Source organism: Heteronotia binoei, chromosome 5 (assembly GCF_032191835.1).
Source record: "Heteronotia binoei isolate CCM8104 ecotype False Entrance Well chromosome 5, APGP_CSIRO_Hbin_v1, whole genome shotgun sequence".
Lineage (NCBI taxonomy): Eukaryota > Metazoa > Chordata > Lepidosauria > Squamata > Gekkonidae > Heteronotia > Heteronotia binoei.
Window position 1 is genome coordinate 137,997,488 of NC_083227.1, and position 17,732 is coordinate 138,015,219.

At 40.7% G+C, this 17,732-nt stretch overlaps 1 protein-coding gene across 2 annotated transcripts in view; it reads left to right on the forward strand.

Annotated features, from left to right (window-relative positions):
• Positions 1–17,732, forward strand: part of FSTL4 (follistatin like 4) — a 944,621-nt gene that overhangs the window by 895,276 nt on the left and 31,613 nt on the right. Inside the window, exons 8-10 of one of the 2 annotated variants that reach the window (XM_060240476.1) lie at positions 4,888–5,049; positions 7,752–7,886; positions 14,399–14,425. In XM_060240476.1, the coding sequence (XP_060096459.1) occupies positions 4,888–5,049; positions 7,752–7,886; positions 14,399–14,425 (324 nt within the window). The remainder of the gene's footprint in view (positions 1–4,887; positions 5,050–7,751; positions 7,887–14,398; positions 14,426–17,732) is intronic. The other variant, XM_060240477.1, reaches the window with a different exon arrangement.

The window sequence follows — 17,732 nt, forward strand, 5'->3', positions numbered from 1 at the left end:
GGGCCACCCGTGAGGGCTGCGGCAAGAAATGGCCCGTGAGGAGCCTGATGATCTCCTCGTAGGATTTCTCCGCGAGGCGGGCGGGAGCTGAGAGACCCTTGGCCATACCATACCATACCAAACCTTTAATGGCATAATAGATTCAGATAAAAATACACAGAATATAAAAATTTAAACATTGGAGATAAAATCAAAATAAAACCGAGCTTACAGATACATTCAAACATGGTCAGAATTAAATTTAAGGATGTCAGCCAGAAATTTTGCCACAGCCTCACTAACCACCCCCTCAGTATCACTCAATAAATAATAACAGGGTGGCAGAATAGACAAATCTGGAGAAAAAGAAAGCTTGCCAAATAAATCTTTACGGAGGTTATGGTAAAAAGAACAATCAAGCAATATATGCTGGATTGAGTCAGGGGTATTCGCTCCCTTGGCGATCTCGAACGTGGCTGGCCCGCAGATGCTCAGGAGAACATCCCTCTTTGATCCGGCGTCGGTGATCTTGTTGGCCCGGAGGTAGAACTCGACCCGTTCCGAGTAGGACTCCCAGCCCTCTGGATTTGCAGGGTCGAAGGGCTCGATGTACCCGGTGTTCCCGCTCTGGTTGGCCATGGTGGCGGCGGCGGTCGTGGCCGGTCGTTCGTTGCCCAAGGTCTCCGATTGTAGCCGATGAGGCTAGGATCCCATCCTCGTCGCCAGTGTAACGTACTCGAAGCGGAGACGAGAGTAGGGCAACATAGTTTATTAGGAGCACATTGCAAGAGAGAGAACACGCGGGCTGGGCCCCGCTTATGTACATTTACCCGGTTCAGCCTCCTGTACATGTCAGGCCAATCCTGGCCTGTTAAACTTCCCGCCGTGGATGTAGTAGGCGGGGATTCCGCGCCCCGCGCTAGAGATGCCTGGGATACCCAGCCGCCTCTGCGCGTGGGCGCGTATTTCAGCCAATACATTACACTGAGAGAGGAGGTCCCGAAGGTATGAGGGTCCCTGATCGCTAAGGGCCTTAAAGGTTTGAACTTTGAACCAGATCCAGTCTTCCAGTGGAAGCCTCCTGGCTTACTGCTGAGTTCAGTCTTGCTAATTACACCATCTGGTGTTATCAGAATTATTAGACCATCAAGCTTAGTGAGACTGAACTCACAGTAAGCCGAGAGGCTGTTTAATGGACAATTTGGAGACATAAATTGGAGGGATTATTCTATGCAGGATCTGCTTTGATGAAGTGTTGTAATGGGGTTCAAGCCATCCCATTATAGAAGCTGCAAATAACACTATTTGGAATGGATGCACAGAAGGAAACAAAAAAACAACAACAGATCACAACACAGGTCTTTTTGGATTTATACAATTAATGAACTTGTTGGCATATCAATATTTGTTAAAGAAAATTATAGAGATTCTTGTAAATAGTAAAAGTGCAAAGAGCAAGTGGTTTGTTAAGATTGCATTATAATTAATTTTTATATCACAGTTGTATTTTGATATTTATCCACTTCATCCAGTTATCTCTCACACATCCATCCTTCTCCTTCCTGGCTGCCTCCATTCTACCACCATCACCATCTGTTTCCTTAGCAATCCCATCTTTTTCCTTGGAGATGTCTGCCTTTGCACAGAACATGCTCCTCTGTTTAGGATGGAACTTAATCTCCTCCCCCCATTTAAAAAAAAGTTCTGGCATTTTCCTGAAAACCTAGGGGATCCCTCTAGATCTGCAGAAAAATCTAATGACTGTACCTGGCCCTATCCTCTAGGTCTGTCAATTCACATGGGGGTCAGTTTCAATATTAGATAAAAGGTATTGTATAACATCACTAGTTATTTAACAAAGGCTTCTTAGACTTAACTGAGCAAGTCCCTGTGTGCGGACAGGGAAAAAGAATAATTGATATTTAAGAAAGCCACAGCTCAAACTATTGTAGGTTGGTATCCTATAGTAAATGTCCACTGATGGGAAGGAAGGAGATTTTCACACGTTTTCACATTCTGATTCCCCATTCCTATTGGGAGTCTTCCAGGAACAGCATTTTGTGGATCAGTTTAAGCAGCAGCAAGAAGAACAAAGCAAGGATATTCTATTCTTTCAGTAAAGAATCCAATCACATAACTTCAATAAATAAATGATGTTCTTATATGAATGAGCTTTTGAGCAAGTCACCTACAAAGCTCATATCTTTGTACATACAATTACTAATATTTGTAATAGCAGAACTATTTTGATGTTTTAGAGCCTCAGATTTGCTTTCTTTGTTTAGATTAGCCTTAGATGGTGTTACCAACTGACACAAAGAGTGTTCTTGAAGTTACTCAATTAATCACCTGCAGTCTGGATCTCTTTCTAACCTGATTTATGATGACAGGGCCTGGAAAGAAACTGAATTGATTACAGGTTGTCGTCACTGATGAACAATATTACCTTAAATGGGAGAAAAAAATATAGTATACATCTGATAGTGTTTCAAACAGGCATCGTTCTTTATTAACTGTGTTCTAATGGACACAATAGCTAACTGATTTGATCTTTTTTTCTTAAATAAATCTTATTTTGTACAAGCTAAATACACAAATTTTCATTTTATTCAGTGCTAGTTGACATATAAATGTGTGCTTTCTCAAATGGTGCCTTAATCCTTCCTTGTGGCCCTTTAGAGACAAATGAATTAAATTATACTTTTTATTAGATCTACTCCTGTTGGAAAAAGGAGTGTACACAAAGACCAGCAACAGATAATATGCAAGAATAGGGAAACATAGGTTGTGAGCTTCTTAATATTAAAACACTTAAAATATACTTTGATAGTTTAAACAATTGCTTTATGAAACAACATTTATATCACTACACTTAATTATATGTGTGGCGCAGAATTCAAGATTGTGAATGAAATTTTCTGGATGCTTGTCAATGGAGCTGAAATTTTCTTTTCAACCCAAAATCAAGAATAGTACATTTTGGCAAGCAGTTCTCATTTTATTCAGTCCTAGTTGACATATAAATGTGTGCTTTCTCAAATGGTGTCTTAATCCTTCCTTGTGGCCCTTTAGAGACAAATGAATTAAATTATACTTTTTATTAGATCTACTCCTGTTGGAAAAAACATTAAAGCTTTCAATCTTCTTGGAACTATTCCTCAGGCAGAAACACAACACATTCTTCATTCTTCAACACTCTTTGATGCAAATAGGACTAATTTGCATTGCATGGCAGAGAAGAACAAACCCAAAGTACAAGAAAATCATATGTACGCTTTACCTAGACTGTAGTCCTTACAACAATATGTCTGCATTATTTCACTGCTTTCAGGTCAATTAAATTATACATTAAACTTCTATTGCAATGTTTGAACTGATTACCCTTACTTGAAATGTGGTTGTAATTAGGGAGCGACATGAACTGAGAAAATGCATTTTGGTTCAGTTTGTGGCCAAATCACAAGCTGAATGGAACCAGGAAATTTGTTCATGAACCAAACTGGTTTGAGGTACATGGCCTCAGAAACCCTGTTGAAAAGGATGAACTGAATGGAACCAGAAGGTTTGTTTGTGAACCAAACCTGTTTGAGATTTGTGGCCCCACAAACCCTGTTTGTGCAGGCCACAAATCACAAACTGCAGTCCCTTTAAATGGGGTTTGCAGAAAGCCCCCAAAACAGCTGAGAGATGGGAGCAGCAGCACACCAATTTTATTCATGAACAAACCTCTTGGTTCTGTTCAGTTCATGGTTTGAAGTCCCTTTAAACCACTGTTTTCTGTTCCCTGTGAAAGCCGCAAAAACAGCTGAGCAGGGAGGAGCTGTTCCCCCCTGCTCAGCTGTTTCAGGCTGTCTTGTGCAGTCACTGCTCAGCTGTTTTTGTGACTTGGGGGAGACAGAAAACTGGTCCTTCTGGTCCATCCATGAATCACTATAAATGGCTTCAAAAGTTAATGGAAGTTTATGATGGTAGATCAATCATGAACTTCTGTTTGTGAATCACGAACAGGGCAAAATTTATGATGAATTTTGCTTAGTGGTTCAGTTCATGCCATCCCTAGTTCTAGGCAACCAAGCCACCAAGCCAGCCTGCAAATAATAAAATTATAAATGGTTACAGACTTTATTGAGCAAAAGTCGTTGGTGGCAAGGGAAAAGAATGCTTAATAATTTCTCTTCCTGTCATTTGACAACTCAAAACAATTCTTCCCAAGCTGCTTTTCTCCCTGTGTGAAAAAGGACACAGAGACACTTGGTGCAATCATACGACAGATTTCACGCAACAGTATCCTGGCTCTGAAAAAGACGGTTCTCTTTTAGCCATGCCCCAGCATTCAGACAGCCCCCATCCTACTGCCAGGAGAGGTATGAACTGCATATGCACAAGAGGAGCATTCAGACTGCTCATGCACATGCCAGGCAGGTGCAGGGTGGGTGCAGCACACATACAGCCATTCAGACAGCTGGGAAATACACCCTACATATCGTTTAGAGGTTAGCTACTGGGAAGTTCCTGGTAGCTATTTAATCTAGTCCTAGCCCATCTTCAGACAAGGTAGGTAGGGGCAGGACTCAGGAGGCAGATGCTCCTGTGTGATCATGCACACTAAATCTGGATGGGAAGCATGGTGAAGTCGGGCCAAATCTCTTGTGTGATCACACCCTCTGTGCCTTTTCTGCAGGTAGATGAGGTGGAAGACAAGGAACAATAGGAAGGGATAGGGTTAAGTCCACTGGGCCACCCAGGTGCAAGTTCTGAAGATGCTTTTTAGCAAAAAGTCAGGGGAAGAAAACATAACACTTTATGTAAAATGTAACCAGGCCACAAGTTGCTGAATTTCAAAAAACAATAGCAGGTGACACCTGGAAGTTCAATTTGAAGACATTACTTCTTTTTTCCTCCCCACAGTGCCACCAGTGATTCGTGTCTATCCAGAAACCCAGGCACAAGAACCTGGTGTATCAGCAAGTCTCAAATGTCATGCTGAGGGCATTCCGAATCCTAAAATTTCCTGGTTAAAGAATGGCATTGGTATCACACCGAAGTTGTCCAAACAACTGATGTTGTTAGGTAAGGGTAAGAAAATGCTTGTTTGTGTTTATATATTTTTCTGTGGGTGTAGTTATGTGCTTTGGTTTTGTTTTCTTTATTAGTGTACAGATATACATTAATGTTAGATAAATCCATTACTTCCTTGGTAAAACTTCCACTAAAGGCTGTAATGACAGTAATGAAACATAGTTATGTCCACATCTTGCAGTTTTATGCATTCATTTATTTAAAATATTTCTAAACTGCCTTCCTTCTCTCCTCTCCCTCCTTCCTTCTTCAAGCAGGAAACATACATGTGGAGGTATCAGATAGGAAGACCAATTTCTGGAGACAGGAAAAGCTCTTTCAACCTGGACAGACCTGGGTCAAGGGGGTGGGGAAAGAGATTTCATAACATTTCTAGCAATGGGAAGAAAAGGTCTCTTACTGCTGGATCCATCAGGGAGGATAGACCTCTCACCTGAGATTTGGGAAAGGTGGCTATTTTGTCCATCTATATGACCAGCATAAAGGGCTGAAGGATGCTTGATATTGTAAAAGGTAATTGTTGTGATCTGCAAAAGTTTTCAGCTGTATCTTTGGACTTTCTAGATTAATAACTAAGGTTTTGATATCCAGCACACATCCTTAAAGTCTGTTGAAATCACCATGCAGTTATAATGTCCAATGAAGTAACATGCTTCTGAAGTCCACAAGGAGTAGTTGTAGCACATTTCTGAAGTCCACAAGGAGTAGGACAACATGTTGTCCTGTCATTGATGTCAGCAGTAAAGTTCTCCACATCAATGACAGGAAAACTTAAGTTGCATGACTATTAATTGGAGCAATGGTTCTTCATTAATTATCAGTGACCCAATGAAGATGGGCTTTGAAACATGAAAAAATTAACCTAGGAAGCATGTTGTTGCCTTCAACCTATAACAGAAGCTAGAGAGCTCTGCTGCAAGCAGTCATCTGGATGACTACTCCTTATGGACTTCAGAAACATGTTGCTTCATGGTGATTTCAATAGACATTTGAGTTTGCTCAGTTCTTTGGATTTGCTAAAAAGTAATTTAGCTCTTAGAGATTTTGTAATTGGTAATAAGTGTTCATTGGATGCGAAACTGGATCCGTATAGTTCTTACTATTATAAGAAACAAAAATAAAACAAATTATTTGTTGACTATAGTATTTATTGTTACACAGTGTTATATTGTTTTTCAGCATTCTGGTTGCAGCATTCTATATCAATTGTACAGAAACTGATTGTTTCTGAACAATCTTCAGAGGTAGCCCTATATAGAGAGCATTGCAGAATTCTAATCTAGATATTACCAGGACAGGCACCACAGTGGCCAGATCAACCCTACCACCAAAAGGTTGCAGCTGGCACACCAGCTGAGGCTGGTGAAAGGCACCACTGTCATTGGTTTACTGAACAGGAAGCCCAGCTCCAGAAGTACCCCCAAGCTATGTGGTATATATTTTCATATGAACATTTATTTGTTTGTTTACTTTGGATTTATGTGTCGCCCACTCTGCAAGCAGACTCTAGGCGGCTAACAGTCATAACAAAACAATTTAAATTGCAGTTGTAAAAGGATAAAAAACATACCTCGTATTTTTCGCTCCATAAGACGCACCTGAGCATAAGACGCACCTAGTTTTTAGAGCCGTTTGTGTGAATTTAGAGGCATTTGTGTGAATTTTTTGCAGTATTCGCTCCTTAAGACGCACACACTTTTCCCTCCACTTTTTTTTGGGGGGGGAAAGTGAGTCTTATGGTGCAAAAAATACTGTATATAAACAATTTAAATCCAAACATTGTTTAAAGGAACAGTTCTTAATTCTTTTTAAAAAATAGTGCATGAAATATTTACTGAAGAATTTCACATTTTTCTTTAACAGCCATTTTTTTGCATATTACACATTTATAGAAACACTCTATAGATACTAGGCACTATGATATTATATAGTATTAGTATATAATATGTCAAAATGAGGAGAAGCTATGACTCTGTGGTAGAGCGTCTGCTTTTCTTATTGAAAGCCCCTAGTTTGGTTCCTAGAGTTTCCAGTTGTCACCTTGTAACATCAAAGTAAAATACCTTAGACTGAGACCCTCAAGAGTCATTACCAGGCAGAGCAGACAATAGAGACCTTGATATGTCAGTGTAAGGCAATTTCCTGTGTCCAAGTACTCAGAAATAATATTCCGGGGATATACATTATATGTGTCTGAAAACTAGGGCTGCCAACTTCACATTGAGAAATTTCTGGATATTTGGGGGTGGAGCCTGTGGAGGGCACAGTTTAGGGAGGGAGGGAGGGACCTCCTCGGATTATAAATCCACCCTCCAAAGTAGTCATTTTGGGGGGAGGGGGACTGATCCCTGTAGTCTGTACATCAGTTGTAATTTCAGATGTCCAGGCCACACCTAGAGAAGGGCAACCTTACTGGAAATAACCTGCAGTCATCTTTTTGTGCCAGCTTTACAAGTTCATGCTCTTCCAAACTTATGAATAACTAATTATTCATCCTCAATATTTCCAGAGTCCCTCCTCTGCATACAACCTCAGTTCTGAAGCTACCTGAATAGGAAAATCACTGGGAAGCTGACACTCTGCTCGTATTTGATTTGAATGGAGCTCTCTGCTAAATAAATGCGTAACCTAAATTTCCTCAGTTTCCAAAGCATGTTACAAATTACAGCTGCTTATGGATTTCTGTGTTGCAGCAAATGGAAGTGAACTTCACATCAACAGTGTTCGATATGAAGACACGGGTGCCTACACTTGCATTGCTAAAAATGACGTGGGAGTAGATGAAGATATTTCTTCTCTCTTCATTGAAGACTCAGCTAGAAAGACCCGTAAGCTTATGTTCACCTTGTGATCTATTATATATACATATACACATACTTTAGTTATATAAAACAAAGCTAGAGTCCAGAGGCACCTTTAAGAAAAAGTTTTATTCAATTTATTGCTTCAGACCAACATGGCTGCCCACACAGATCTACTTTAGTTATATGGTAGTAAATATAAATGTGTATCTGAAGTTACTATTTTCATGTTTAATTTTAAAAGTTATTTACTTAAGCAAATGGGGGGAAACAGGGATTTTCGTGGGTAAAGAGTCACATCATCATGCCTAACTTCCAAATAACTAATTAGTTTCTATTTATTACTAACAACAATTATAGAATCAAAAACAATTTCAGGGCACACTTACTGGTGGTGTTTACTAATCACCCGGATTTTGGGATGCTCACAAAATTCTCTGTCACTGCATTTCTCTGCCAAATTTGATTTTCCTAGTCATTGACACAACACATCAAAAGAGACCGCTTTGTGCCCTTTTCTCTCTCATCCTTTTGTAGAACTTTTTTTTCCTCCTCAGCAAATGAAATGAAAGAGGAAAATATTATATTTTATATATATTTCAAATGCCCATTTTCAAGAACAAAATCTGATTTTCCCATTCATTCAGCTAATCACATATAAAATCTCGTATAAAATATTAAAGGAAAATAGGTATTTAGATATGTATTTGAAAGCCATTAGATCAGGGGTTCCTAATGTGATTCCCATGGGTACCATGGTGTCTGCCAATATTTTCCTGGTGCCCATCAAGTGTTCTTAGAAAGAAGGCAGGGCCAGGTGGGGCTTTTGCCCAGCAAAGCTTTTGATGGGCTGTACAATTTTTTTAAAACATTGCTTTGGTAGCATCTGCCACCACAGCACAAAAATCTTCATTCGTGACTGGAGTAAGCTGCAGCCAACATTCTGTGACTGGCTCTGCCTCCTGTGGAAGCTGTTTTGTGGCAGCCAATTGCTGGCAGTCCTCTCTACACTGTGTCATGATTTCAAAGGTGCTCACAGGCTCAAAAAATTGGGTGTAGTGGTTAGAGTTAGAGTTGGGAGTGAGCAGTGAAGTGGCCAAGTTTGTGGATGACACTAAATTGTTCAGGGTGGTGAGAACCAGAGAGAATTGTGAGGAACTCCAAAGGGATCTGTTGAGGCTTGGTGAGTGGGCATCAACGTGGCAGATGTGGTTCAATGTGGCCAAGTGCAAAGTAAAGAATCCCAGCTACAAATACAAGTTGATGGGGTGTGAACTGGCAGAGACTGACCAAGAGAAAGATCTTGGGGTCGTGGTAGATAACTCACTGAAAATGTCAAGACAGTGTGCGTTTGCAATAAAAAAGGCCAACGCCATGCTGGGAATTATTAGGAAGGGAATTGAAAACAAATCAGCCAATATCATAATGCCCCTGTATAAATCGATAGTGCGGTCTCATTTGGAGTACTGTGTGCAGTTCTGGTCGCCGCACCTCAAAAAGGATATTATAGCATTGGAGAAAGTCCAGAAAAGGTCAACTAGAATGATTAAAGGGCTGGAACACTTTCCCTATGAAGAAAGGTTGAAACGCTTGGGACTCTTTAGCTTGGAGAAACGTCGACTGCGGGGTGACATGATAGAGGTTTACAAGATGATGCTTGGGATGGAGAAAGTAGAGAAAGTGACACAGAGTGTTGGACTGGATGGGCCATTGGCCTGATCCAACATGGCTTCTCTTATGTTCTTATGAGTATCAGACTAAGATCTGGGAAACTTAGTTCAAATCCCAGCACTGCTATGGAAACCTGCTGGGTGACATTGAATACATTCAGTTTGGCCTAATTTACAGGGTTATCATGAGAGTAAAATGGAGGAGAGAATTATGAGAAGACAAAATGGAGGACAGGAGAATGAACCATATATATATAGGCCTGAATTGCCATACAATACATATTCTAATACATATATTCAAAGAACAGGAAAAACACAGACTTACATGAAAGTAATGCAAACTGGAACGAGAGGAATTTGCTCATCTCCGTGTCAGATGTCTGCACTGAGCTGGAACACTGTTCATCAAAGCTGCTTATCCAATCAGTTTCTTTAAAATTGATGTGAAGAAATTCCAATTTAACTTGGTAACATGAACCATAGTACTGTGCATGAACTGGTTGAATAAGCAAAGCTTGTCACAAATTTTGGCCTGTTTGGGGTTTGCAAACTAGAGTTCATGAATTGAAGAACTGGAATGAACAACCATGAATTTTGGCACAATTCATGGTGGTACATGGTGGTCTGTGAAGAGGTTTTCAGGAGAAACAGCTGAGTTGGTTTAAATGGCTGTTTGGTTTAAGTGGCTCAGTTCCATTTAAACCCTGCTTTCAGCTTCCAGAGGTGATGTGCTGAGAGCTCAGAGCTATTTAAACCATCACTTTCTGCTTCCAGTGGTTATCTGCCAGAAGCAGAAAATAGAATAGCCCTGCTTTCTGCTTCCAAAGAAACACCAGGTTTTCACAGGTAGCAGAAAAGAGTTTAAATGGAAGCGGTGAAGTGTCTTCCCAGGGGCACTTCACCCCCACTTCCCAAGGACACTTCAGCCCCACCTCAAGCTGCCTGGAGCAGTCCCTTTGAATGGGCTGCATGAGGGAGCCGGAAAGTGACAACTGAACGATCAGGGAGACTTATCTTTGCTGGCCCACCTGTCTTAGGCTTACTCACACAGCCCCTTTATAGGGGCTGTGCCAGGCACCCCAAGGCAGCTGAGCCTGTGCAGAGAAGTCTCTTCCCTCTGGGTGTCTGGTGCAGCTCCTTTGAATGGGTTTTGTGAGTGGGCCTGAGACAGCTCAGATTGCATGGAGAAGTCTCTCCCTGCCCGTTCAGCTGACTGGGGCTTCGCAAGTGGGTCTGAAACAGCTGGGCCAGCAGAAAGGAAGAGGTGATGTGCTGAGAGCCAGTTTGCTATAATGGTTAAGTGCACATATTCTAATATTTGAGAACTGGGTTTGATTCTCCACTCCTGCCCCTTCACCTGCTGCTATGGTCTTGGGTCAGTCATAACTCTCTCAGAACTGTTCCTCTCAAGAACAGATCTTGGAGAGCTCTCTCAGCCCCACATACCTTACAGGGTGTCTATTGTGGGAAGGGGAAGAGGAAGGAGATTGTAAGCCACTCTGAGACTCCAAGTGAAGGATGAGGTATAAATCCAATCTCTTCTTCTTCTTCTTCTTCTTCTTCTTCTTCTGCCTGGGGGCATTTCACACTCACCCTTCTGCTGGCTGTGGTTAGCAGACAGGAGGGGGTGAAGTGCCTCCCAAGAGGAACATTGTCTCTTCCTTTTTTGCTGGCCAGGGTGAAAGGAGGCATTTCACCCCATATTTGACCCTCTGGTCCCCCCCCCCACACACTTTGAAGTGGTAGGGAGCAGAACTAGAGAGTTTAAATGGCTCAGAGCCATTTAAATCTATTAGCTGAGCTGGAGTGCTGCTCAGTTGTTTGGGTTAAATGACTTCAAACTATTTAAATCCCTGCTTTCTACTCCCCTCACTTTCTTGAGGAGCAAAAAGCAGTGTTTTAAGCTTTAAATGGTCCATGAACCATTTCAGTTCAGTTCAAACCAGCATATCCCTTCAGTTCAGTTTGTGGTTCAGTTCATGATTCAGTCATGAACCACAAACTGCACAACACAAATGCAGTTGACACCTATCCCTAATGAATCAATGGAGACAGTGTAGGAAAAATCTCATTCAAATCCCCAATAGGCCATGAAGCTCCTGGATCGTCCTTGGTCCAATTGCTCTCTTTTAGCCTGGCTTCTCCCACAACAGTGTTTTGAAGGAAAAGCTGAGAGGGGAAAATCATACATATTGTCCTGAATGACTTGGAGAAATGGAGGGATTCAGTGTAGTAGAGTGCAGTCAGATCTCTGTGAATGTCTAATTGCTATTGCTTTGCAAAACTATTTGAAATCCAGTTCTGACATTCTGCACAGAGCACATATGGGTTTTTTGATGGACACTGTGCTTTATTTATTTATACCTCACTATTCTCCCTAATGTGAACTGAAGCAACTTGCATCATCCTCTGCACCTCCATTTTATCCTAACAACAGCTATGTGAGGTAGATTAGCTGAGAGTGTGTGACTGACCCAAAGTCACCCAGTGAGTTTCCATGGCAGAACAGGTATTTGAACCTGGACCTTCCAGATCCTAGTCAGACACTCTAACTACCAAACAATTCTGGCTGTGTCTTTGTTGTTGTTATTCTCCTTTATTTTAAGATTGAATACAAAATTAAGCCTAGAAAAAATACATTAAGCATTCAGCATGCTTCCTCAAAAGCCACTAGCAACATACAAAAGCATATAAACTGTCTTGAAGACTGTGCTTCTCCAAACCTGAATGGGGTGATCTGTGTCAGTAACTAATCCAAAATAGCCTTTGATTACCAGCCATCCCATGAGAATGCCTGGCAGCTTTTTGAAGGCAGTCTGGTGAGGAGTGTCACAAGGTGACGCCACTTCAAGTTGAATAGTAAGAAGGGACATCACCACATCCACAGTGTTCTATGAATTCTCCAAGAGATTTAGGAAACACCTACAGTGGATGTACGAATGCTCCTCCCCATTTCCCCCCTCTTGCTGTTCTTTAAAAAAAAAAAAAAAAACCTTAGCAGTATTACCTTAGCAGTATTTTTCAAGCATTTATTCAACACAGTACAGATCAGAGATCTGTATTTGGCTACTGAAATAGCCACACCCGAATAAATGTCAATATTATTCACCTTTTATTGGGTGTGGCTAAATTCCTTCAGTTTGCTTGCTGAGTCAGGCCACCATGGCAGCATGACGCAACAAGCAAACTGAAGGTGTTTAAAGTTTAAATGCCATCCGTTCACTTGCTGAGTCAGGACACCATGGGTATGACTTGGCAAGTGACATTTGGCCCCATAGGGTATAATGGAGCCAAATAAATTCGGGTTTCTTAATATCTACCCAAACACCAGTACAATACCCATACTGATATTCAGGAATCTTTGGGAATACCAATATTTTTGGGGTCCAGTACACCCAAATTGGTTTTAAAAAAGAACTTTTTTGCATGCCTCTAGACATATTTAGTATTACATTGAGGTCTAGAAACTTTCCAGACCTATTTTGTGATCATCACAGAGATTCTGAAATGGCAATGAATAACAAATGGATTCCACAGAGAGATTAGAACTAATCTGGAGTGATCTGGAACTGATCACTAGTGAAATTACACTGAAACTTAATGGACTCCTGCTTGTGAAATATTTGCAAGACTGTGTTCTGACTAGAAAAGATACATAGAATATTCTACAGAAAGTCTCATTTTTTTCTGAAAATCAAAGGATTATTTCTCTTAAAGGTATCTAAAAGCTCAGTTTGTGTGTGTAATCTGCCCTACTCTAAACCCACCAGTGCCCAAATGACCCATTACAGAACAGCAACTTTTGGACCTTTTAAAAAATATTCATCATCCTCTGCATTGTCATAGGAACTAGAATGTTGTACTGGAAAAGTCACATTCTTAATTTAACAACATTCATAACAAAAATGTTCATAACATCTGCAGTAAACAATGAGCAATAAACACTGAAAAAAGGGGGTTTAGTGGTAGATAAGGAAAATGCATATAGTCCAAATAAAACAGCAAGTAATAGAAGTATTACTGCATGGATTAAGTTAACATTGTACAATGCTAAAAAAAAAAGGCAGGAAAGAGAAGAGGCGGCGTTACTTTTTAAAAGAGTCCTAATGAAATATTAGGCACATATATGTAAAAATGTAATGCATGAATTTATCATACATATCTGAATTACAAAGGAACAGTTCGAGGGAGCAGGAAATGACTGTAATTCCCTAGCAAATGTGCATTTTAAATTCTTTAGCAAATGTATTTTAAAATGTGTATTTAATGGCAGATGCTGATTTACCATTGCTCAGAGTAGGCTAAGCTTCAGTAATATTTCTATGAAATATAAATAAATGTTAGTGAACATAATGAATAATGGTGATCCATGTAATTCAGCTTTTTAATATTAAAAATCCTTTTCATGTGAAAGTGTTCAGTGAAAGGAATGAGGTCTATTTAGTATTTGTTCTGATTATCTGACAGAAAATATTACTTTTACAGAATTTTTATGTGATCACTGTTTTCATGGAATTCTACAAAATTAAAGGCATTTATTGTAGCCGCACAATCTTCCTGTGAGATTGATAAAACATGTTTTGCAATCTTTACTCAGGAAAATTCAAAAAAGTTGATTTTAATGGGAGTTTCTTGTGTTGGAAGGCTTTGACAAGGAAAAACTTCAAAAGGAAATAGTTTAAATTGGTGAGAAAAATTTTGTCAAACCCTTATTCTGATGTCCTAGTTTGCTTTAATTAGCAGTATTTGGTTTTTATTAACCAAACTTGAGTGTTAAATCTGTTTAACTGCTGCAATTATATGTTGACATTGTTTTTTGTTTCCTTTCCTTGACTATTTTCTGGCTCTCCCATTTCTCTGATGCTGCAGTTGCAAACATACTGTGGCGAGAGGAAGGTACTGCAGTGAAATTGTTTTGTTGTAGTGATAATGTGCTTGTCTGCTTTAATAATTCCATAACAGGCCATTTTCCACTAACTTGCCACTAACCACAGGGGTCTCTGGTATAAATACCAGCATAATTTACAGACAGACCAATACAAAAATTAGTAAAATATTGCTAGTACAATAGTAATCTAAGTTTTCAAGGGATGGGGGAGTTAAGTTTTTTCCATGTCACAAAATAGGTATTTAGAAAGTTAATATCAAAAACTAATGATAGATTGCAAAACCTTTAATCTTTAACAAAAATGCTATCATAGTCAAAATGCAGTGTGTTTTAAGTAAACTGCAAGTACATCATGCTCTTATTTACACATAAAAATTCTAGCCGTAATTTGTTCATATTCACTATTTATATAGAAGATTATATCCTAAGCCACATTCTTCAGGGACAAAGTTTTAATGGATAAATATGTTTCAAAGCACCTGTACTCCTTCCTTTAAACATTGCAAACCCTTCCCATTTTATCAAAGATTTCAGGTCTTCACAGCTGGTAACATCATTAGGGTTTGTAGAATCTTTCGGGATCAAGTGCCGTGTTCTACTGGAGAAAGTTTTCCTTCCAGACGTTTCGTTCTCAGCTGCGGAGAACATCCTCAGTGGTGTTGCAGCCAGAGCAGGCGCTCGGACCTTCTTGGCTGCTGTGCATTGAGTGAGTGCCACTAACTCACTCAATGCACAGCAGCCAAGAAGGTCCGAGCGCCTGCTCCGGCTGCAACGCCACTGAGGATGTTCTCCGCAGCTGAGAACGAAACATCTGGAAGGAAAACTTTCTCCAGTAGAACATGGCACTTGATCCCGAAAGATTCTACAAACCCTTCCCATTTTATTTTGTTTGACACTTGTACATTCAGCTGGATCAGAATTACATATAATGAACCCTATATTTGCAGATATTACATTAATTGTAGCTTGTATACTTGTTGAAATAACCCTAAAAGCCTTCTTAGAATCAGCAGAGGGATCCTTCATATGTTAAAACAGTGCACAGAAGGTATTTTCCATCTCTTTATCCAATGCCATCATGGTAACATGTGGGTGGGGAAAATTGTATGGGTTCTTCCCAGGTAATTGTCATTCAGGACAGGAAAGGAAGATGACAAGTGGATGGGAAGACCCACATGGCTGGCCATGCACATGTTGGTCCAGCCTTTCAGACATGACTGTAGCACTGTGGGATGTTGCTTGCATGCCACTGCAGTGCATTATGAAGGAGCCATACTGCAGTACATTATGAAGGTGGGGTATAGAGATTCCCTGGAATAGTGACTGATGTCCTGTCTACAGAGATCTGTTGCCATTGGGGAAATGGCCACTTTGGAGAGTAGACTCTATAGCCAGGGCTGATGTGTGGGGTTCTGCCACCCACGGCAGAGTCCTGACACGCACCCATTCCCCCCACTCCTGTAATTTCTTTGTGCGCATGCATAGCTTGCACACCCAGGGCATGATGACATCACATGTCACCATGTGCTGTTGTTTCTTGGAGCACAGGGGTCGGAAGAACTCTCCCAGCCCCTGCATGCTTTGCTCCCCCCTCCCTTCTTGCTTTCCATTCTCTGTTGTCTAGCAGCTGCTGCAGTGGCAGACAAGGGACTCCTTCAGGCCTGGGGCCGCCCTGCCAGCAATTGCATAAGGCAGCACCCTTCCTTCACAAAGCATGTGATCATGTGGGACGCTGCCATGCGAGTGTAAAGCGAGCGAGGTGAGCAAGGAATGCCCAGGCCTTTGGAGGGGGGAAAGAGGCCCTGATTTCTAAGCAGGCTTGCTTGTGAGTAAATCCCGCGGGGTTTCAGTAGTGCTTCCAAGTGGACAGGCAAAGGGGAAAGCAGCCCACTCCCGGCAAGATCCCAGGCATGTTTCCCAGGAAGTAAGTCCAAAGCCCAGGACTGAAAGGCGCTGCATTGTTTCTGGGCGCACAGAGGCTGGGAAAGTTGGATAAACGTGCCCCTCCAAGAGCCGGTGCCCGAGGCAACTGCCAAATCTTGCCTTACGGACGCGCTGGCTTTGTCTATAGCATTATACCCCACTGAGGTTCCACCCATCCCCAAATCCCACCCTCTCCAAGGCTCCACCCCAAAAGTGCCAGGAATTTCCCAACCCAGAGTTGGCAACCCTAGCCATATTTTAAAATGTTGTGTTCAAATGTGGCATGTGGTTAAAATAAACATGTGTATTTTTTTTTATTAATTACAATACTTACTAAAATAGGGCGTTTTGCAATTATAATTAATATGAAACATATTCCCCATTTAAGCAGCCTATAACAACACAAAAGGTTTTTCTTTAATTTTGTTCAGGTTTCTTTCATTATTGCTATTTCTAACCCCCTGTTGGTTTCACTTTTACAAGGCAGCCAGAGTTTTTCTAATAAGGGAATCAGGAACATAGTGTTCCTTAGTGGGAGGGAGGATAGAAGCTCTGGGTTTCTTGATTAACTGCAAGTTGTAGCCACTAGCATTATATAGATGTGTGAGGTATTTCAGTCCTGGGGTGGAACTTTGCCTTCCCTATCAATGCCTGTCCTGTTGTGCCAAATCTTCCCTTGCAATCTGCATTCCTTTGCTCACTTGCTGCTGTTCAAATGTTATACTTCATCCAAGCAATTTCGCCTCAGAGTCCTACTGCTGCTGTCTGGCTGCCCAAATGCCTTACTCTTCTTTCGTCATCAAATGCCCTTGTCTTGTCAGTCCACCATTTCCTTATGCTACAGTTCTTCAGGCTCAGTGCTGTCTGTGTTTAACTGCTTGGAATTTTTAATATCAGTTATCCAGTAGACTTTAATGCTAAACATAGGTGCCTTTATACTATCTGTCTGAAAATGGCAATGTGGGTGTCCTCCAGGGATTCTACAATCCCCCAAATTTTGTCCAATTTGATTAGAAAACAATGAAAGGTCTTCTACTTAAACTAGTAGGAAATAGTAACAAAAATAGGATTATGAACATGAAACAACAATAACAAAAGAAACAATTACAAAACACACCTTAACAGCAAAACAGTCCCTTTTGGAATTAATAACACAAAAGAAGCAAAATGAACTCTTATGCACAAGTCTATAATAAACATGACCATTTGACAGTTTGCAAGTAAGCTATCTGAAGCTTCACATATATTTGATTGTCACGCTCTAGGTCATAAACTTTATTAGTCTTACTCAAATAGAAACTAAATAGGGTGAGACATGTACTGATTCGGTTTCTCTTTCAAATACTTTTGTAGTTGAGGTAAATTAATCACTGGGTAATTTGAACAATTAAA